Genomic DNA, 23,614 nt, shown 5'->3' on the forward strand with positions numbered 1-23,614 from the left:
AACATGTAAAACATACCTCGGTGGCTGACCCTTATTTAGAAGTAGAAAAGAATCAGAATAAGCTTTATTATCAAGTCCTTACAACTAATTTTAAGCATTCATTAAACTCTTAACTCAAATTGGCCTTTTCTGCTGCCACTTGTTATGCTGCTCATGCTTCACCAGGGGGTGCATCTCCTTTTTGTGCCCCAGCGGAACCAACATCCAGTTCATACCTAGAGACTTTCTGAATAAATGTCCCAATGACTCCAGAAATATGCATAATGAAAAATAAAATGCATGAACTAAAATTATGGCGGTAAAAATTAATAATTTTTAAAAGGGTAGTATTGGTCTTTTTTTTCTTCCAAGTTAAGCAATGTCTGTTTTTTTTTGTTTTTTTACCTACAGGAGGATCAGTTTATCCATATTTCATTCAGACCCAAGAAAGAACATTTGTTTTTTTTGCTTTAATAATTAGCGATGAAGGTCAGCCCACCACCTGAGGGTCAAACGCATAATTTGCTGCCGTCAAAACGGCAATTTATCTCTGTCCAACAAAGTGCATGACTAAACATTTACCCATGATAATTAAAACATACTTTTATCCCTTAGTCTAAAGATCAAAATAACCTCGATGAGTGCGAAGATGACTCCGAGGATTGACTCGAGAGAACAAGAGACATTATCTACTGACTTTTTATTTTTTTATGTAACCTTTGGCAACCTCATTTTTACTGACATTTACTGTATACACCCACCGGCCTCCTTATATTTTTAATTCTTAGAACAAGTGCTTATGCTCAAGGGTTGAATAAATCTACTAAAGCATTGACACTAAGTATTTTTTTTCTCTCCTATTAATAAGGTAATGATACTTCTGTTTAAAAGCAAACATGCTTTTGCAAACAGATCACAGTTTTATGTCCTTGAGTTGAGAAAAAAAAAAAAAAACAATACAAAAATATTTGGCTCTTGCATAAAACTGACATTTGTTGTGCTGGAGGTGATGCTGACATGAACCTATTGTTTTGTCCTTGGCATGAAAGCTCATATAGTTAGCTTGTCACACTGAGGTGATGCAATGTGAATGGACTTGTGGCCATCCATGGGGAAACCAGTTCTCTCCTGCTGTTGAGCACCCTGCCCCTGCATGCCCTTCTTGTCCAGAGAAAGCAAACTAATAGGCAGCTGAGCTGAAGCAGGCCAGAACCATTAGCAGCTCAGCGGCAAGGCTCAAGGAGCGACTAGCTAGCTCACAGCCCTAATTGAGACAGAAACAGTGTGGGTCACTGATCAAGCCGGTGCATGTAGTGTTGCTTCAAAATGAGCTTTCTATCTGTTGGATTTTTGCGATGAAGGCGAACAGAAAGACTGTGCTGAATAAATTAAACCGTTCAGGACGGCGCCGTTGAGATAACGTGCGTTTTCACTGCAGAAGCCTGAACGTGCGATGAACACAGAAGCTCCCTTCCTGATAAAATATGAGCAGTATCAAGGAAATCAAATGCTTAGATATAAATTACCCTGCTATTTTGTATTTCCTGATGTGAAAGACTCGGCTGAGATACGCTCATGAATCCCAGTCCGTCGTAAGGCTTAGATCGGATAACATTTATCTCTAGGAGATGATCCTTCTCCCACTCTTCCTTTTTATACTGGATATTTGAGCTGGCAGAACTGAGAAAATATCTGTAAACTAGCACCCCGCATCTCATTTATTAGAAGCTTTATTACAGCAACATAGGACAGGACCTTCTAATGTATATTCAGTGCACAGATAAAAGTCTTCAGTCTAAGTAATCTGCTGTTCACTCACTTTAAATCTGGAATATTGGCAATCTAAAGAAATTCAAATTGCTCGGTTCCCATGTGCTCTCGGAGCAAAACGAAACAATCTGACCACTCATGTTCTTGTATGTGATGAACTGATTTGTAGGCTACAGAGATACCGTATCTCTCAAAGGAGTTGCACTTGTGCGCTCCTATTTCAAAGACCATATAAAGAGATTAGGTGATGGTGTTAATCTTTTAAGCTATTAAGTAGAATTCCAAATGTAGAAAGGTATGGGCTTTTACAGCCTGACTGTGACAGTTTTTTCAAAATAGTTCATGTTTCTCTATTATGCGTCTGTCATTTGATTGTTACTTAAAGATTGGGATATATTTGTATTCATGACCTCTTCATGTCTTACTGAAAGAGCTAGAGAAGTTCAAACCTGCTCTGCATATTGCTGTACCTTCTCCTTACTCATGAATAGTAGAGTGCAGCAGCAGATAGGTCTGTCTTTTTAAGAGCACAATAATTGTTCTTCCGCGAGGTGATTAAAGGTGGTATTTCTGAATTTATAACTTGTTGGGTAATGTGTTGCTTGCTTATTGCCTCTGTTCACACATTCTGCAGTTTGTGACACCAAGAAGAAACTAAAAGGCTCCGTAAACAAAAAATAAAGACTGCCAATCATTGCCTATCTGTAAATATCATGAGAATATTTTCTTCTTCTTTTTGCAGGTACGACAGTTACGGGCGTCTGACCAACATCACGTACCCCACCGGCAGAGTGAGCAGCTTCCGTACAGATTTTGACAGTTCAGTTCGAATCCAGACCGAAGGCTCCAACAAAGAGGACATCACAGTCACAACCAACCTGTCTGCCTCTGGAAACTTCTATACGCTTTTGCAAGGTTAGCCTTTTTAATTATTTTTATTGATGTTATTTTATGGAAAACTCAAGATCCAAAAGTTTTAACTTTGCTAAAGTTGGCCCATACCATAGTCCCTCGTTTATCGCGGGGGATCCGTACCCTGAAGACCCACGATAGGTGAAAATCCGCTAAGTAGAAATAGTAGTAGAAGTAGTAGTTTATTTTATTATTTATATAGATATATATAAAGGTGTTTTAAACCCTTCCCATACTCTAGAAACATTGCTTAGAATATTGCAAAACTCTAAAGGCTCTAAAAGAGCATAGAATGTCATGATTTCAGCTCTCTGCCTTCACTGCTCTCTGCCAATGCTCTAGGCCACGCCCATTTTTCCGCTGCATAGCAAAGATATGACACGCTGCAGGAGGAAGCTTCTCCTTCAGCTGTGGGCTGCACACAGGTGCAGCAGGTGCTAAATAATTTAAAATAATTTATTTTAAATATAAATTTCATGCCGATCGTGCAGCTCATCCATCAATCAGCCAGTTGTGGGTCCTGTCCAATCTTATTTTGAAAAACCGCAAAAAACAAACTGCGTAGTAGCGAGGACTACTGTACTCAAAAAACAAACAAAAAAAGTTGCCATCTTGTAATAAGTGGTGCACCGATAAATCTGCCGGCCCCAATTTCCTTAATTTTGAGTGATTGGTGATCGGCCAATGCTTACATGAGAAACCAATTTTACAGATTTTTTGTACTTTTAACAACAATTGTCTAAACTTCATTTATATTTCAGAACACTACCTCATGACCGGGTAAAGCAAGTTTGTATTGTTTTTAGGATATTGTTCAAGGGTATGTTTTCAATAAAATAAAATTGGAAAACTGAAGGTACATTGTGACCTTATAACACCTGACAGTGTCGCTTATAAAACAAAATTGGTATCATCTAAAATCGGAATCAGCAGGTCAGACTTTTTAGAGATTGGCCAGAAAACTGCGATCGGTGCACCCCTACTTGTAATATGCCTTCCTTCAAGTATGGTAATCTTTAATTTTTCCAGGAATTGCCTTGACATGTACCTTGTAGATATGTGTAAGTGCAATGACACCTGTTGTGACTAGGTGAAATTTTTTCCTGATTTTTTTTTTTATGAATTGTCTCAGTTTAGCTAATAATGACTTGGTTAGTCGACTGTGCTGAACACATTACATACTTACACCTTACACGGAAATCTTAATGTGAATTACATATTCAAAACAGAGCAATTTAAACCATGTATTAAACTTTTCAAAGCGGTGAAAGAACAGTGAAGGTTGAGAACCTGCTTGGATGAGAGCTCAGTGTGAATAACCTCACTGTGGGCGCCTCCGGGTTTTACCTGAAACAATTCAAACTGATTTTTTTTTTTTGTTTCTTTTCTAATCAACACAGTAAATGACTGAGGTGGCCAGATGATCAGAGCTTTGTTTCTCTATGCAGCTGCTCATTTTCCCTGTTTAACTTGTCAGCAAGAATAGCAAGTACTATAAAGAGACAGAAGCAGGAGTCTTCTTTTTCAGACATTTCAAATATCTATATAAATAGAACCAAACCTGGTTTCACATCACTTTTTAAATGTAGAGTTTAATCAAAGCCGTCTTTCTTTCCGTTTTGTTTTTAATAACGTGTGTGGTTTAACTCCCATTTCTCATAAAAGTATATAAAAAATAAATAGAAACATTGATTTTATGTCATAAAAATAAATCCTCAAACACAGTGCAGGTGGTCGTACAAGAGCCTCCAGGAAATGTAGTGATAAATAAACTTGAATAGAGAATTTAACCCATTTGAACATTGTGTTCTGTAAGTTTTGGCCTGACCGAGTTCTGATTCATCATTATTAGATTTGATCATTTTGGAACTTGTAGCTTCTGCTGTACTCACATTTATCTCAACCCAATAAGATTAAGAGCAATCTCCTGTCTCTTACTGTTATTGAACAGAATGGTCTTTTTCAATTTCTGACTTTGATTTAGACATTGTTGAGGGATAAAACATTCACATCAATAGCTCTGCTGTTAATAATTCACCAGTTTCTACTTTTTAAGCTTTCAAGCAGATTGCCATGTAATGCATACATTTATTTGTCTATTTCGATTTTTAGGTTTCAGTGTAATCATTTAGGTGGACAACTTTAAGATGTAAAATGTGAAAGATAAACTCTCAGAAGCTGCCAGTTAGAACTCCATGCTGATGTGGACTTGCTTCAATTTTTATCAAACATTAAAGACCAGAAATTAAAAATAATAATACAGTCCTACTGTAGGGCACAATACAATGAGGCTTGAAAATGGATATTTATCCTCAGTGAATAAACAACTACATACAGTACAATTTTCTTCTTTGTTTTCTTATTTTTGAGTCTAATTTTCAATAGCTGCAGAAAAATAAATTTATGTTGGGATTTTGTAAATATACAGAACATTTTCAACAATTTGCAGAGTCAACCCTAGCTGTAACTTTGTGTAATTCTTGTGAGTGTAAATGTAGCACCATTATTGGTTCTGTTTTAAGCAGACCAATCACCTTAAGGTGAATATAACTGTAGCGTAGGTCCCTCCCCCACAGACCAGTACGTGGTGAGAACTCTCCGACTCAGCAGTATTTTGGGGTTTGTTTGGCCTCAGGGGTCATTTTGTTGGTGGTATGTTCATCCAAGGTCATTGGTCAACTCTTGACATGTCCCCACAATGGAAAGAGTTAAATACCAGTGGACTGACCAAGGTCAGTTGCAGGCCAGTTCTCACATAATTCAACACACTCAGCCATGCTTTGGACCAATGAATCTTGTGCACATTTGAATTTGAACAAATGTTTAGCTTATTTTGTGTACGCTGTAAATAAATTGCAAGAAAGCAGTAAACAGGGAAACCCTGTACAAAGCTGTTGCTTTGTTCTGTTAAATGAAGTCCAGTAACTAGTGTCTGAGAAAACTTTAAGTATCTTTAAATTGCTTTCTGGTCCTTTCAGTTGCTTACAAGAAGTGGGAGCAAAGCATTCCCTGGTGGATGTATATACGATGCTCAGTGAAAACATTACTCACTGGTCTTGAACTAGAACATAGCCTGTTGTCACCTTGGGATACTAATAGACAGGTTCAGATTTATTCCCTGTGATTCTGTGTGTGTGTGTGTTGGGGGGAGGGGGTACCCTGCCTTCTCTGTGGCCACTGGCAAGCTAGCAGTGTTGATAGTTTTCATCCCTCAGCATCCTCCAGGCTGCCGCAACAGCTGTAAAATTTTACTTTACTGGTGCTGTGAAACGTTGCACTATTGATCTTTGTTGTCACAGACTCAACATTACCGCAGTGGTTCAGTTAAATACTGCTGCTAAAGGCTTCCTTTGTGCTGTGCAGCCATTTTTGATCATTATTTGTGTGTCTTACGAGAGGAATATTAGATTTAGGTTCTCTCAGCTCCAAGAAACTCAGACTGTTTCTAACCCTAATCATGACCATTTTTCCTTTGTCTTCTCTACATCTTCAGATCAGGTTCGAAACAGCTACTTCATTGGTTTGGATGGTTCCTTGCGGCTAGTTTTGGCCAATGGCATGGAGGTCTCCCTGTACACTGAGCCCCACCTGCTGGCCGGCACAGTTAACCCCACAGTCAGCAAGCGGAACATAACCCTGGCTATAGACAATGGTCTAAACTTGGTGGAATGGAGACAGAGGAAGGAGCAGTCTCGTGGCCAGGTCACTGTGTATGGACGCAGACTACGGGTAAGAATTCTGCTTTGCTGATACTAATCTGTGGGTATACACAAGAGTTTTCAACATCAGGATACCAGCCTGTTTAATATTTTAGTACCTAAATAACTAGATAGCATTGCTGTCTTGGTTCATTAAGTTGTTGTAAGCGCAATCATCCAGGTAGATATTAACAAACAATGCTAAATTGTGTCATCGGGACCAGATTCTTTAAGTGAGAAAAGTCGTCCCCCATCCAGGCGACTTTGTCGGTCTGCGCCCTGCCAACCAGGTCTGTCCCATAGGTATTTCAAGCCAACCTCCTGTTGAAATCTCAAAAGTAGGCTTTTAACACGTGCAAAGCACACCCATCCAAAACAAATCAATCATCATGTACAACAATCAAATGTTTTAGGCCAGGTGGCCAACTTGCTACTCACAGAATCAGCCCGAGGACAACCAATGACAAAGTGGTTCAGAAAAAGGATGGCAGGCCGCAGACCGACAAAGTCCCCTGGATGGGGAACGAAACATTTCACCGTTAAAGAAACTGGTCCAGATTACATGATTTAGCCTTTGTTGTTTGAAAGTCCATCAGTGCATCCCTATTAACTGGTTTTACAGATTTACCTTTTTCCCTCTGCAGAATTTACTCACAACCAAAATATATCCAAACATCTTTGTTGTAAAACCCCCTTTAAAACTCTTCGTATGCAAAAAGCATTCTGTTTCCCATTTATTTTGAACTTGGTAGTTGTTTTGGATACAAACTTTTTTTTTATTAATATGCAAGCACAGTGTAGCCTAATAAACACAAGCACACACAGGGAAGATCTCTTTGGGGGTCAGCAAACGTTCAAACATGCTGCTATAACAAACACTTGATCCTGCCCACGTCAAAGATACTGTCTGCGGTGGGAATTAAAGAAGGGAAGACGTGTGCCAAGTAGAACTGTGTTGTGTGATCTGTGTAATGAAAAAATAAGTCATAAATGAACAACATAAATGCACTTTTGACATCCAAACTAGATAAGTACCATCCAAGGTTGTTGAACAGGTCTGCCCTCTAAACAAGCAGCTGCTGCAGTTATTTGTTTTACTTACCAGAGCCTCTTAAGCAAATTCTAATGTCAAAGTTATATCCATGAACACGGCACGACAAACTGCCTTTTATTGGCCGCAAGAGCAAATGCAATAATCAAAGTGTACCCCATGTTTGGTGTGTGTGTGTTTGCTCATGTGTCTGTATTGTTAGCAAAATATATCATAAATTGCTAAATGGATTTTAATGACACTTTCAGAAAGTACACATTGGTTGACATCTATAGCTAATTATATTTGGAAGTCAGCACAATTCAAGATGGCTGCCACAGCTAAGCAGTCTTAGCAAATGCAAACATAGCTACATTTGTGTTATTTCAAATTCTGAGCTAAAAATTTGATGTGGTAGTTGATGCAATTGATCTCCAGCCTATACTCTGAATGTTAAGTGAAATATTGCAATATTGCACAAGCAAGAAGCATAAGAGTTTAACCAAAATGGCCATAACTCAGTTATTTACCAAATATTGATCTAAGTTTCTTATCGGGGTATGAAAGAGTGATATGCATTGTTTTATGGAATGCTATACATTTTAGTTATTTACTCTTATTCATGTATTTTTTTGTTTTATGTACTTAGTTACTTACTGACTTGTGCATGAGACACTCCCTAGCAACTATTTCTTTTTTAATCCCTGGACGAATAATGTAACTAGAATTGTGGCTAATGTGGCAAACATTACTATGTTTGCTTTACTGTACTCCCAGTCTCTGTGCTCACATGCTGTGAGGAAATGCAGCTGAATTCCCATTACAGCTTTTCTCATTTATCAGCTATCAGAATGAGCTTGAAATAGTAGCTAAAACACGGCTGCTCCCTAGATGAAACCCAGCTGTTAACTTCCCAGTCATTTCCTATAGCTGCTGCTTTGCAAATCTAAATCATGACTTCGTAATGCTGAGTGACAAATGTCAGCCTGCATGTGTTAAAAATAACTCTGCTATAATGCTGGCTACATTTAAGCCAAATGTATTTTGCATAGTTTAAAAATTCAGACATACAGATGTAATATGAAACCTTTTGTTAAAGCCTTAAAAGTGTAATGAAAACAGATTAAATCATAAATGTGGGGATGGATGTGCCAAGGTTACATAGGTTACAAATTGGGTGGGCATAGTTGGACAACAAAATAAAGTAGAAATATGATTTTCCAAAACTGTTTAAAAATCAGCCTCTCAGCTTGTTGGTTTCTTGGTCGTAAACCTTCAGATCTGTTCAGTGAGACTGCAATATAAAATTTATCTATTTTCTTGCAACTTTTCCAGTCCCCAACTGGTCACTAACAGTTGCAGTCCAGTAAGATATCACCTTCACTTTGTCCTGAATTCGACTGTAGACCGATTGTATCTGACTCGTTCTTGTAAATAGTACACACTCATTTAACGCCTTTTACTCTTTATCTAAATTCTGAAAGCCACATTGCATTGTGGGGAAAAAATACTCATACATCAGTTTTGTGGTGTAGGGAATATATAATCTGTATGTGCAGCACTTTTTTTCCCCTCAATCAAACACTGATTAACACACTGGGGTTGGTGGGGCTGTCATTCACTTTATTCAGCAAAGAACAGCAACCAAAAATAGTAGATTAATAAAACAATGAAAAAGGGTATGCAGCCCTGTGATGGTCTGGTGACCTGTCCAGGGTGTCCAGGACTCAGCTTCTCCCTCAATGACTGCTGGTGACGATCACCAGCTCTCCATGACCCTGTACAAAAAAACCAGGAAAATAAATTGGAATGGAAGGATGTTAACTCTGAATGCCAGAAAACATCTTGTAATTGCTACCTTCCTACCGGCCATTGACTATGGTGACATTATGTACACGAACGCCCCTGTCAGCTCCTTGCAGATGATGGGTGCTGTCTACCATGGCGCGCCAAGATTCATAACTGGTTGTAACTACCACACCCATCACTGCACGCTGTACTCCTTGGTCAGGTGGTCTAACACATAGGCTCTCACACTGGTTCATTTTCATCTGTAAACCCCTCCTTGGTCTGCTACCTTCTTATATCTCCTCCCACATGTCGTGCCCTCAGTGTAGTTACATGCGCTCTCAGGCCATATTTGTTTGCAGCGTTCCCTCAGTGCAGACTGAATTTGGCAAAAAGTCCTTTTCCTACTCTGCAACCTGGAACACCTTGCAACAGGAACTGAAGTTGTCTACCTTGATTCCTTTAAGGCATTTCAAACATTTGATAGTGTCAATAGAAAAATCAAAGCAAGTATGTTCTTGTTTTTAGTATTTCACCATTTTACAGCACCCTGGTTTATTGTTTTATAAACTAATTTTAACTGCATTTTTACTGTAGTTAATTGTTGTCATTGTCTATTATTGTTGTTGGGGGCTGTGATGGGGTAGGGGCAGGACAGCCGACTCAGGACCCAAAAGTCCCAGGTTCGATCCCCAGTCATTGCCCATCTCATGGTGTTTCTGAGTAGCACACAATCCCCAATTGCTCCCCAGGTGCCCCCAATAGCCGCCCACTGCTCCACCTGGGGGTGGATGGGTTACATGCAGAAATCCAATTTTGCCATTGTATGGGAACATGCAATGATGACAATACATAACACATTATTATTATTATTGTCTGTACTTTATAAGTTCTGTCTGGAACAGGTCCCTCTTGTAAATGAGTCCTTGTGGCTCAGTGAGACTAGCCTGTATAAATAAAGGTTGAATGAAAAAATAAGCTAAAAAACTTTATAAACAAATGGACTTAAATCAATAAACTTGCAACAAAAACAAGACAGTAGCACACAAAATTTGAGCAGATTATTTTTTAATGTGCTAAAAATCCAATTTAAAGCACTTAAATTAACCTACTAAGTAGATCTATTAACTTCGAGATCATCAGTGAATACTAAACATGTTTTACTTGTATTGTTTTTCTTGACCATACAAAGAACAATAGTAACTTTGGTTACATTGTCTTCTCCATTTTCTGGGAGGCAACCCAGCTAATGGAGAGGTGCCACTTTGTCTGTCATTGGCTGTTCATTTAATGGTCTTGTCGTCCTTTTTGGAAGCGAAAGCGTCTAATGTATGTTACAGACAATGGCCTCAGGGGTGAGATAGGAAACGGGAGCAGCCCTAATGGCAAGAACAGAGGGGATGAACAGAGCTGGAATCATTGAGCGACCTTGAGTGACATGTCAAGTGATATTACGTGGGTGGCTGGGTGAGAGTGTGGTGGCTGGGGGGAGTGGGGGGTATTGGAATACAAATCAGAGATGCAGCTCTGACATCACAGGTCTTTCTTGGGTGTTTAGAGCGGTGAAGACAAAAGAAAGCAGATTGCTCCTGAGTTCCAGTTTGATTCGCTGCCTGGATTTTTTTAAACAGTGGAACGGCACGTACATGTGTCTATTGCGCTGCTTTTTGCTTCTTGTGACAGTAAAACAGGTCAATTACAGTCTCCAGTTCTTTCTGTTTTTCTCTCGACATGCTCCTTAGGTCTACTTCCCCTCCCAGCAACCTTTTATCATTTACATTCATGAGGCACAGTGACTGCATCCCTCAATGATAACAACCCCTCCTCTTAGTTTGAGCAGTTTGTTAATTTACTGTAATGAGAGAACCCTTGTGGCTGCCACTGCACCATGGCAATGCTCTTTATCCACTTCATCACAGAATACAAAACTAAGACAAAGCTGATGTCTGTGCAGTGGCTTAGAAGTGGGGCCGTTAGTTCAGAAGAGATAAAAGATGGAAATAAAGCACGATGGGATGTGTTTTATTGCAGTGACAGATAAATAAACAGAGGAAAACAGTCACTGAACTGAATTCATCATGAAAACTGATTAAAGGCATTTTGTAGAATGGCAAATTGAGATTGTCACTTGACACAGAAATCTTTGATATTGATTGGTGGGTGAGTTGTTGCTGTGATGTTTCATGCAGAGAACAGTTAGAAATCTGTTGTTCTAGGTCTGGTGTTATTCTAAATCCCCCCTTTTTTGTTTTCACATGCCGGCTTGCTTTGAGATGTTTCCTTTAGACATGATGTCCAATTTTGAAGTTATTCCTCTTGAGTGGGTTTCCATTCTCGTGGGATATTCAGATCACTTCTGTCACTATTTTTTCCCCTTCAGTTATTCAAAAGGAGACTTTGGCAAACCCAATTCTGGCTTTGTGAAACTTTTCTGAATAGAAATCAGTCCTCTCCGGTATAAAGCATCAAACACAGTGGTTCTGATATTAAGTACATTCAAAAATATCTAATGCACATGCTTTAATGGCTAATCTGAACATTTTTTTTGCAAAATAGCTCTTGAACCAGAAGACATTTTTAATTAAACTTGCAGAAATTAATCATTATATGTTCATTTACAACTGATCAGTTCCATTCAAGATGGTTTAGGTTTTTTTTTTTTTTTTTTGTCATATGCAGATGAGCACAAGGTTAACAATGAAATGAAATGCTCAGGATGAGAAGAACTGTCTCAACTCAACAACAAAAAAACAAGAAATACCAAAGCTTAAAACAAAAATACAAATCAAGGCGCCAAAAGTGAAAAAGTAATACATCTACAGCAGCATGGTCCTATTAGCAGAGTGGTTCTGTTGGCAGTGAGGTTCTCTTAGCAACATGGTCCCTGTCGTTCCCCGATCTGTTACAGAAGCACGATACGTAGTGTTTGCCCGTTTGCGCATGCGATAAAAGTAATACATCCAGGTCGCATGTATTGCCATTGAATATGCAAGATTAAGCAAAATGTACTGGAAATATCCTGTAAACTGATTTAATACAACACATAGTACGATATTCATATTACTAATTTACGCCACTCGTATTTATATTAAAATCATTTACGTCATTGGTTAAAATGATTTGCGACGCATATTTAGGGTCAGTTAAAAAATATGAATGTGATGTAGCGCAGCTTCACCGTGGAAATAATTCATTCTGTATCTTGCAGGGTTAATATGTCAATGATTTTAACGGAAATACGAGTGGCGTAAATTAGCAACATGAAGATCGTACTTTTTTAAGTAAATTAAGACAGTTCTTATTCATAAACGGAATTATAACATTGTCTAGGAAAATTTGTAAATTTATAAAAAGAGATATTTTAATTAATATTAATAAATGTGGTATGTTTCATAAATATATTTTGTTAACCTGTGTTGTGTTAAATCAGCTTACAGGATATTTCCAGTACATTTTCCTTAATCTTGCGTATTCAACGGCGACCCGGAAGTGTTACTTTTAGCGCATGGGCAAATGAGCTGACACGGATCGGCTTCCGTAACAGATCGGGGAGTGACAGGCCCGTTAGCAGCATGGCACTGTTAGCAGTGTGGTTCTGTTAGTGGTGCGGTCCCGTTAGATGGCCACCACAGCTTGTCAACATGGATGACATGCAACAGGCAATGTGCATCCCTTTAAGGAATGCAAGGCCTTGTTGTTTTAAGGTAATGATTTCAGGGAAGTTTTGCACTTATTAAAAATCAGCAGTCATTCTTGGTGCTGAACTTGCCTATGCCGCTCCACAGACTCCTGCTGCTCAGAACTCTCATGGTTTTTAGTTAAAGTAATCCTCTCAGTTGGGTATCAGTGGCATTAATTGCCTCTGGTGAAATTGTCCCTTCACAGATGAAAGACCTTAGGGTGTGTTTGTCAATGTGAGATGGAGAAAGTGAGTTTTCTCAGCAAGCTTTGTCCGACCTGTTCAGTGGGATGTTTCAGGAGAGCAGCCAGAAGCAGGTTTCTGACTCACTGATGCTTCTAAGCCTTATCTGGCACTTTATTAGATCAAATAAAAGCATGCCTAACGCTGAAGTTTAATAAGGGGGGGAAAACAGCAAATGATAAAGGTTTTGTAGTCGACAACCTCTGTGGAAAAAAAGCCGCCTACTGACTTCAGAGCGGTGAGCTGTATGTTTCCAGTTGGAGCCCAGTGAAGTCAGGGGTCATGGTTCTCAACAAAAGGTTGTGCACCACATAATGTCTTAAACACAATGGACAAAAAAACAAACAGTTTATTTGCAATTTGCAGAAACAGCTTTGTAAATAAGATGCAAGTAATCTGTCCCCAGTCATTCTTTTTAGTAGGCAGTGAAAATTAATTTAATGATTAATGTGACTCTAATGTTTCTTGCATGAAGTGGCGTACTCCCACTATGCCTGCAGAATCTTTACACAAACAATGAAGCGTGACATTTCTTACATTTTCATTACTTCCACAGCCCCTGCTGTCCTGAGATAGTGCTCCACTGTTGAAATTAAAAGCTCTGAAATGGAATAAAGAAGAATAAATAATCACTTTGTGATTAAATGCTTCTCTTGAAGTTCCTTCTCTTTAAAGTGGCGCCCCAGTTCTTACCCATCATTTCAAACTTTGAACACTTTTTGTATTGTTTTTTTGTAGAGCTGCTTTGTTCATTAATTCTGCGCTTCTTCTCCATTAGGTGCATAATAGGAACCTTCTATCGCTGGACTTTGATCGAATCACCAGAACAGAAAAGGTCTATGATGATCACAGGAAGTTTACATTACGGATTCACTACGATCACGCTGGCCGGCCCACTCTATGGGCACCCAGCAGTCGTTTAAATGGAGTCAATGTCACCTACTCCCCTGGAGGGCATGTGGCAGGAATCCAAAGAGGAACGATGTCCGTACGCATGGAGTACGACCAGAACGGCAGAATCACTTCTCAAATATTTGCCGATGGTAGATCTTGGAGCTACACTTACCTCGAAAAGGTATGAAATGTTCAGTGCCTAAATAACCAGTTTAAATATAAAATGCAATAAAGACTGTAGAAATATACCGATGACGGTGTGTTTGTTGAAGAAACCTGACGGAAGAGTTTAGATGAGAGTTCAAATCTAACTTGCACTTCTCCAGCCACTGCACACACAGTAAAACTCGAGCAGAAATATCAGCTAAAACATAATTAAAAGTGTCGGGTGCACTGTAGACACTGTTCTTTGTTACCGTAGTCTGACAGCAAAGTTCAACCAGAAATAGCTCTTGATGAAAAGAACAGCGAGCAATGTTGCTTTCTGCTCGCTAATTGAAGGCAAGACTGAGGAGGAAAACAAAGAGCTGTTATTCTCTGGCTTAGAAATGTACGATAAAAATGGCAGCAAGTCACCTTTTAAAGTTTTTTTTTTTGTTGGGTTTGTTTTATTTCAATGGCCTGGTGAGACAATCTCACAATCTTTTTAAGGTGTTATTTGTTGGTTCAATAAACTAACTTGCTTGCTTGTTTAAAATTGTATTCCCTCTTTTTGTTTGCATTATAAGATCTTATGGATGGTTGGCTGAAATGCAGCCTCCATGATTTATGACATCTTCGAAAAATTCAAAGGTAGATAAATAGAAATACCTTCACTTTAATCCTGGAGAATTGGATCTGGCCAGCTTCCAATTAGAATGTTAAAATGTTTTTGTGTATGTCAACACACTCTTTTAGATCTTTTATATCTCTGTTCAACCTGCACCATCAACTTTATCTTTGGACTAAAGTTTCTGATCAGAATCTGTTTCCTTTTCTCTTTACAGTCTATGGTTTTGCTGCTGTACAGTCAGAGGCAGTATATCTTTGAATTTGACAAAAATGATCGTCTCAGTTCTGTGACCATGCCCAATGTAGCACGGCATACCTTACAGACTTCCCGCTCCATTGGCTACTACAGAAACACCTATCGGCCACCTGAAGGCAACGCTTCAGTGCTCCAAGACTACAGCGAGGATGGTCAACTGCTGCAGACCACCCACCTGGGCACAGGCCGCAGGGTGATCTACAAGTACGGAAAGCTCTCCAAGCTGCTGGAGATTCTCTATGACACCACACGCATCGGGTTCTCCTATGATGAGGTGGCAGGAATGTTGAAGACCGTCAACCTGCAGAGCGAAGGCTTTACCTGCACAATCCGGTACCGTCAGATTGGTCCCCTGATTGACAGACAGATCTTCAGATTCAGTGAAGAGGGCATGGTCAACGCCAGATTCGACTATGTCTATGACAACAGTTTCCGGGTCACCAGCATGCAGGCAGTCATCAATGAAACCCCTCTGCCGATCGACTTGTATCGCTACGATGACGTGTCAGGCAAAACGGAGCAGTTTGGCAAGTTTGGAGTGATTTATTATGACATAAACCAAATTATAACTACAGCAGTGATGACCCACACAAAACACTTTGATGCCTATGGTCGAGTGAAGGAGGTCCAGTATGAGATTTTTCGTTCTCTCATGTACTGGATGATGGTGCAGTATGACAATATGGGCCGTGTAGTGGCCAAGGAGTTAAAGGTTGGACCTTATGCTAACACCACACGCTACACATATGAGTATGATGCTGATGGTCAACTCCAAGTGGTCTCCATCAATGATAAGCCTTTATGGAGGTACAGCTATGACCTGAATGGCAACTTGCACCTCCTCAGTCCTGGAAACAGTTTACGGCTCACGCCACTACGCTACGATCTCCGAGACCGTATTACTCGTTTGGGAGACGTCCAATACAGGATGGACGAGGATGGTTTCCTTAAGCAGAGAGGAAACGACTACTTTGAGTACAACTCAGCTGGCCTGTTAATAAAGGTGTACAATAAAGTTAGTGGATGGAGCATCAAATACCGCTACGATGGCCTGGGCAGGAGGGTGTCCAGCAGAAGTAGCATTGGACACCACCTGCAGTTCTTCTATGCTGACTTGTCCAGCCCCACTCGGGTCACCCACATGTACAATCATTCCAGCTCGGAGATTGCCTCGCTGTATTATGATCTACAAGGTCACCTGTTCGCCATGGAGTTAAGCAGCGGGGATGAGTTTTATGTGGCATGCGATAACATTGGCACGCCTCTGGCTGTGTTCAGCGGTTCAGGCCTCATGATCAAACAGATCCTCCACACGGCATTTGGAGAGGTTTACCTTGACACCAACCCCAGCTTCCAGCTCATTATTGGCTACCAAGGAGGACTGTATGAGCCTCTTAGTAAACTGGTCCACATGGGCCGACGGGATTATGATGTCCTTGCTGGCCGCTGGACAACACCAGACCATGACATTTGGAAACGTCTGAACAGCAACCACATTGTTCCTTTCAACGTATACATGTTTAAAAATAACAACCCTCTAAGCAACAACGAGGAGACCAAGTGCTACATGACGGGTAAGTTCTCCCAATACATACACAATTTCTATTTAAGGATCATTAATTTTGAGGGGGAAATAAATGGTCTACATAAGTACCTCTACAAATGTCTGAACTTGATTATAATACAGTTACATAGACTGGCATACAAGATCTAAAAATTAACCTCAAATAATTTAAAGCATTACATTTCTGGTTGCTTCTATGAAGTTACAGAAAGGTTTATGCATTTACATATAGAAACATGAAGTATTATGCCAAAATGATTTCCTTTATAAAAAGAAATGTGAGAAAAGAGTTTATTATTTTTAGAAGCGGCACCTGTATTTACAAAGGGCTTTACGGTGCCACTTGGGATCGAGGCAGGGCAGCCGATTTGGGACTAGAAAAGTCATGGTTTGACTCCCAGCCATTCCCACATGTCTTGGTGTCCCTGAGCAAGACACCTATTTCCTAATAAATAATAAAGTGCTATGTGTTGTCATCATTGTATGTTCCCATGCAAAGATGGAATTGGCTCTCTGCATTTAGCCCATCGTACCAGGGATGCACCCAGGTGGAGCAGTGGGCAGCTATGTGGATGCCCGGGGAGCAATTTGGGATTGGGTGTCCTGCTCAGAGACACCACGAGATGTGCAATGACCGGGGATCGAGCCCAGGACCTTTGTGTCCCGAATCGGCTGCCCTGCCTCTACACCATCTTGGCCCCCTTTTAATAGGTCCCCGGGCACTTATATAGCTACCCATTGCTCCACCTGGGTGTATCTCAGGTGGATGGGTTAAATGCAGACAACTAATTTCACCATTGTATGGGAGCACACGATGACAACACATAACACTTTATTTTACTTGACTTTTCTATTTTTTTCTGCTGTATTTTACCTTACTTTACTTTACTTATTTTCTATTTGTTTTACCTGCTGTATTTGAAATAGTAAACAGAACATAAATGTCAGCATGAGTAGTTCATACTCAAAGCCTGATTTTCAGCTAAATATTACTGTCAAACTATGTAGGATTATTTTAAAATAATACAAATCATTTTGATAATTATTTATAACTTATTTAAAATGTATAAAAGTGAGAGTTTGTATACAGTGCTACTAAACCTGTCAGTAATTAATATAATTTGTTAAAATTATCTAGCAAGGGGAATAAGACCAAAACCCCAACGTTAATTTTGTCTAAAACTGTTTGCAGAAAATATCTGCTTTTTATTTCTATTTATGTAATTTGATTCTAAAAACAAACGTCAATTGAAAAACTCTTTCAAAATTGAACTGAAAAGCACAGCACCCAGTGGATTTTTAAAAGTGTCCTCTCTAAAGCTGTGTTTTTTTTGTGTGTGTGTGCATGCATGTATTTATGCTTGTGCACATGCCCAGTGGCCATCATTCTGAAAATGCTCAAAGGGAGCAGTGCTTTGTGGCAGAGCCCTCTCTGTTGTTGAACACTCGTATCTTCCCCAGAAATGTTCTGTATTCTTTGTGGGAGAAGGTAAATGGCAGTGAAAGCACCACGGTGGGGAAAGAAAGCACAGTGAATCTATAGAAAGTCAACCTCTGTGGCTGGATAAGGAAAATTACATTGTCACTGATGCTCTGTAAATACTCTGTAGTTAAATAAATTGGTCTCACTTACATTCATAAATGTGTGAATCTATTCTCGGCGTGCCTCAAATGGCCTCAATTATTTAGATGATGATTGTAGAATAACGTGGGTTTTTTTTATCTTTTATTTTTGCATTTAGACAGTACATAGAGGTAAAATTAGCCCTTGCATTCAAATGTAGCCTTCAATGTCTTTGTGTTCAATAAAAGCCATTCACCTGTCCTCCAGTCAGAACAGTGTTCAGCCTTACGCTTCACCTTTAAGGGGCTTTGAATGCTAAACAGACTGGTAGGGATACTGCAGTGGGTCTGTCTCAATTGTGATTGATGGCACTGACATTTAAATCCCATCTACCAAATTACTGGGGGTTCTTTCATTGTCCTCAAACAAATTCTTGTTTAAAGAAGCTTTGTCAGGTGCTACAATGTGGCAGTACCGATCTGTGACACGCACACACACACACACGTTCCGTGTCAAAGCAATGATTCTGCTGTCAATAATAAGAGTTTGAGACAAACAGCTCAGATTGAACAGGTTTTAATTCGTGGCATTTTTTGGCCCCTTTCTGTGAAAATCGACAATAAACACATGCACATTGTGGCTGCTTTTAGACGGATGACAAATCTCAACCATGTCACTTTTGTGCATCTCATTAGAGGAAATATGACTGCAGAGGAACCCGCTGAGTATTAAAAATATCTTCTGTTGAATTCTCTGGTGACATGAAATTACAGTACATAATTAGCAGCCAGGGCTTTTTAAATGTTTTTTTTTTTTCTGGGCTCTGGCTGGGTGGCATCTGCAGGAGTGGACATGAATCATCAACACCATCTTAAGTGTTTAGGAAATCTCATTCACTCTTACAAACAAATCAAGTGTGCTCCCCGACTGAGTATTTCCACAAGCTGGCCACTTAACTACTAAATGTCAACTGTTCAAATTTAATAAATGAATCATCGATCTTGTCTGCAGTTTGTCTGATCGTGTTTGTTAGTCGCGTATACTAAATGTGCATCGATGTTTCTCTATTTTAACCCCTTCCTCGCAGATGTGAACAGCTGGTTGGTGACTTTTGGCTTCCAGCTGTACAATGTGATCCCTGGCTATCGTAAACCCAAAACTGAGGCCATGGAGCCATCTTACGAGTTGGTCCGCACCCAGGTCAAGACCCAGGAGTGGGACAGCACCAAGGTGGTCACTCACCCTTTTCAACCTTTCCATAGCTCATCTTCTGTCCCTTTCCTCTTTTCACCACCATTAGCAAATAGGCATGCTTTATGCAGCCAGATTCCCAGCGGAGGTGCCAGCAATCAGGCTGAACACGGCCCAGTGAGCCAAGTCTCTGCCCCTCATCCCCATCTTGGGGAATGGGGTCAGGCTAAACAGCTCTTGTAATTGTCCTGCCATTAGGGAAATTCACTCTTCATTTTCCTCCACCACCGGCCATTGATTTCATCTCAGTTTTACACTATTGGCCAAGGTTTGAGAAGCAGTAGACATGCTCTGACTCACACTTGTATCAGCCCTTTTAAGTTGCCCCCAACTCACCTGAATTATTGAAGAGGCCACTGTTGTTTTCATGGGTTTTGGTTACAGCGAGACAAGTGAGCAGCACCCATCAAGGGAGTAGATGTGTGTTGCCTGACACTGGCACATTAGGCTTCGACTTTTAACACTGAGGCTTCTCGTTTTTACAAAACATTTTCTTCTTATTTGTAAGGCTCAAAAGTGACTATAGTTCAAAATAATAAATGTCTGGTGAACCAAACAAACTGAGCTCAACCACCAACTAAACACTTAAACATAGAACAAGTTTCATACCTTCATTCCTGATAAATACTGTATTCAGTCATGTTTTTCTGTGTTACTGTCATTTCAGAATTTAATACATTTTATGAATGCTGTATTCAGATACATTGGCTTTTACTATCATCAACCAATATTATGTTTTTTTTTTTATTTCCAATATTTACCAGTAATAGAGATCCCTGTAGCATGCATGTACCTGTTCTTCACAGTGCATTATACGGTAAAGGAATATCTGTGTGACTTGGTGTATCAAAACTCTGTGTTTAATTGCCCAGAAAATTAAATGCTTTTGAATCTGCACAGAAATTTTACACTTCATGTGTGCTTAGTGTGAAACCGTAAAGGTAGAAATCCCAGTTATGTCCTCATGTAGCGGAGTCTGCTTTGGAAGGATTACTGCCAAAGCTCCTGGGACTGAATCATCTGTGCTGGCAAGCCACAGAAAAGTCTGAAGTCACGAAAGGTTTCAACCTACAAAGGAGATGCAACACAGCAAATATTTCATTGAAGTCAAACAAGCATTCCAGCTATTTCCTGTTTGGATTTTCAGAACAGGCTTGATACGATAAAGTTATTATTAATACAATGTGGGAAAACCTGTCTTATTGTTAGATGTTTTAAAAGAAAAATATTAAAATTTCTTTCAGCCATATTGTTTTTTGACACTGAGCCAATCAAGTGACTTACTGTGTGGTGGGTCAAATGCAAGTTTTATTTCAGTATCACCCGCAAACACATCTTTTAACGTCAGAAGCTTTTTTTTTTTTTTTTTTTCATTCAACCTTTATTTATGCAGGTTAGTCTCATTGAGCCTCGAAGACTCATTTTCAAGAGAGACCTGTTTTAAACAAAGAACACATATGAGGAGCAGACAACAATAAACAATCATGTAAAATGAAAAATAAATAGACGAAATTATATAAAAATGAAACAAAGACAGCTACATTATAAAGTATGAAGTTAAAGCGAATACCTTGTATCATTTTTGACAGGGATAAAACTAAAATTGTCTTTTTTGTCTGTATTTTATGTTTATTTCTCTGAGATTTAAAAAAAAAGTACGGTAAATGATTTATCTGCGTATCCATCTATTCATCCATCAGTTATCTTTTTACCTGCTTCTTTCTTTTCGGGTCATGAGGGTCACTGGTGCCCATGTCCAGCCATCACTGTGAGAGAGGTGGGGGACACTCTGGACATGTTTCCAGTCCATCACAGGGACGCATAGAGACAAACGAGACAAACACCCATTCACTCTCTTATTCACACCTAGGGACAATTTAGAGTTACCAATTAGCCTAACGTGCATGTTTTTGGTCTGTGGGAGGAAACCGGAGTACCCGGAGAAAACCCACGCATGCACGGAGAGAACATGCAAACTCCACACAGAATGGCACCCCCAGCTGGGATTCGATCCGGCAACCTTCTTGCTGAAAGGCGACAGCTCTACTAACTGCTCCACCATGCTGTCCCATGACAGATTTCAATAAATAAATTTAAAAAGTGTTATCAAAGGGTTTGATTAGGAATTTTATCCTTGATTTAAAGATTTTTGTGAAAGTTTTGTCTTTAGGACAAATCTGCAGCAGGGGTGTTAGATATAAAAAAATATGTCTTACTGTGTTTAAGCTACGTTATGAATTTTTTTTAATACACAATTCCTCCATCTGAAATAATGTTCTGAGAAGGTTAATGCCGTGTTGATTCCTGCTGCAACTGGTCGGATCAGCCCAGTAAAGCACGGGGCTCTTTTTCAAATCAATATAACTTCAAAACTCCATGTTTTATATCCATACCTTGGCGTTTCATTTTCTTCAGAAGAAAAGAATACCTTCTTTTCCATCTTTGTCTATTTACGTCCCTGTTTTGACATGCTACTCAGTCCACACACGGATTGAAAAAAGCTGTAAGGGGGGCCAGACAGATGAGCACCCGTAATGTGCAGGGCTTGATTTCTCATTCAGGGTTTGCTGGAGGCTGATTGCACCCCTCCTACCATTCGAATTATGCCACTCTTGGAGATTCCCGAAAGGCTGTTTCAGAAAAGCAGAGGACATTACACAACCCCACCCTCCCCAGCACACGCACACCAACACAGCCTCTGGAACAGCTGACCGGGTCACACACTGGCATGGTAAACAAACATGGAGTGGCACTGTGTGAAGTATCCCCCACAGGCCATGGCTACCAAGAGCCCCATAGCGCATCTGTACCCCTCCACCTTCATATGTCTCGTTTTCATTGAGGATCTGATGCGGTGTCACGTCAAAGAGCAGTCAGGCATGCTGTTCGCTGCAGAGCGCTCTTCACCCACCCCCCGATTCCTCCATTCTGTAGCCAGCATCTAACAGAGGCAGAATTAGAAAACTGTCAGGAAGACTTTGAATGTTGCAGCTTGATGAAAACTCCTCACGAGGCTCAGAGCCTCAAATCTTGGATGATGACTAGGAGGCACAGCTTTTGAGAGCCTTTTGGTTGCTGCTCAGATGCACTCAGGCAACTGCCTCATTGTGTGCTGGCCTGCTTCCATTTCATGTCATCCTCTTTGCTTTAACATCTTTCTTTCTTTCTGAATATCTCTTGTCAAGTAGTATTAGGAAAAAAGCATAAAGTTTGGCTGAAGGGAGTGTGGTGTATCTTTTGATCCCTTACAGGATGAGTTATGCAGTATACACCAGTTACCAGCAAACTACTGGTTCATATTTGGCCCACTGGGGCTGTCAAAAATCAGCAATTTCACTTTTTTCCCAAATCATTTTTCCTGTCACCAATAATCAGAGACATTTGCATTTGCTGACAAACACCTCTACCATTACCTTGACTGAGTGTTGAGCACACTTCAACTTCACAACTTCAAAGCATACATGTATTTCCCATTTTGCCATTAATGACAATAGCTGTTCAAGGATTGCTTCAAAAGAAATATAGAAAAGATACTTTAGTAGATTGTACTCTGTTGACCATAGTAAATGTTACAAGGGCAGATAAATTTGTTTGCAAGTTTTGGTTTAAAAAAGAAAGAGCGGTCACTGAAACAACTTGAAACTGGGAAAAATTAATGACAAAATACATTTACTGAAAATTAGTGAAAATCAGGCATTGATTTTGAAATGGGATTCAACAGAATTATTTTTTAAAAAGTGTGAAAATGACATTGACAAAAAAGATGGTACACATAACATTTTGGTCAAGTAATCGTGATTTTTGGAACTGTTTCTGAGACTTCTGCGCTTGTCCACGGTTATTTTGTCCTACTCCTCCTCAACAAACTGCTCCAGCTGTCTCAGGTTCGAAGGGTGCCTTCTCTAGACGGCAGGTTTCAGCTCCTTCCACAGATGTTCAAGCCTCAGAATGCCACTTCAGAATAGTCTAATGTTTGTTGATAGCCACTCTTGGGTGTTTTTAGTTGTGATTTGTGTCATCCTATTGGAGGATCCATGAATTGGACCAAGCTTTCTGATACTGGGCAGTAAATTTTACTCCAGAATACACAGACAGTTTTTGAGATTTCATTGTACCTTGCACGACATATTGACACAGTGTCAGATGCAGTAAAAGTAGAGCTGATGGGACTTGTTGCCACCAAGTTCCTGTTTTGTTTAACTTGTCCAAAGGACA

At 39.8% G+C, this 23,614-nt stretch overlaps 1 protein-coding gene across 1 annotated transcript in view; it reads left to right on the forward strand.

Annotated features, from left to right (window-relative positions):
* tenm4 (teneurin transmembrane protein 4) overlaps positions 1–23,614 on the forward strand; it is a 209,579-nt gene that overhangs the window by 183,342 nt on the left and 2,623 nt on the right. The window contains exons 27-31 of the mRNA XM_037677631.1: positions 2,492–2,664; positions 6,155–6,390; positions 13,878–14,174; positions 14,980–16,594; positions 19,236–19,378. Of these exons, the coding sequence (XP_037533559.1) occupies positions 2,492–2,664; positions 6,155–6,390; positions 13,878–14,174; positions 14,980–16,594; positions 19,236–19,378 (2,464 nt within the window). The remainder of the gene's footprint in view (positions 1–2,491; positions 2,665–6,154; positions 6,391–13,877; positions 14,175–14,979; positions 16,595–19,235; positions 19,379–23,614) is intronic.

The sequence above is a fragment of the Nematolebias whitei genome, chromosome 6 (genome assembly GCF_014905685.2).
Source record: "Nematolebias whitei isolate Nwh7 chromosome 6, NemWhi1, whole genome shotgun sequence".
NCBI lineage: Eukaryota > Metazoa > Chordata > Actinopteri > Cyprinodontiformes > Rivulidae > Nematolebias > Nematolebias whitei.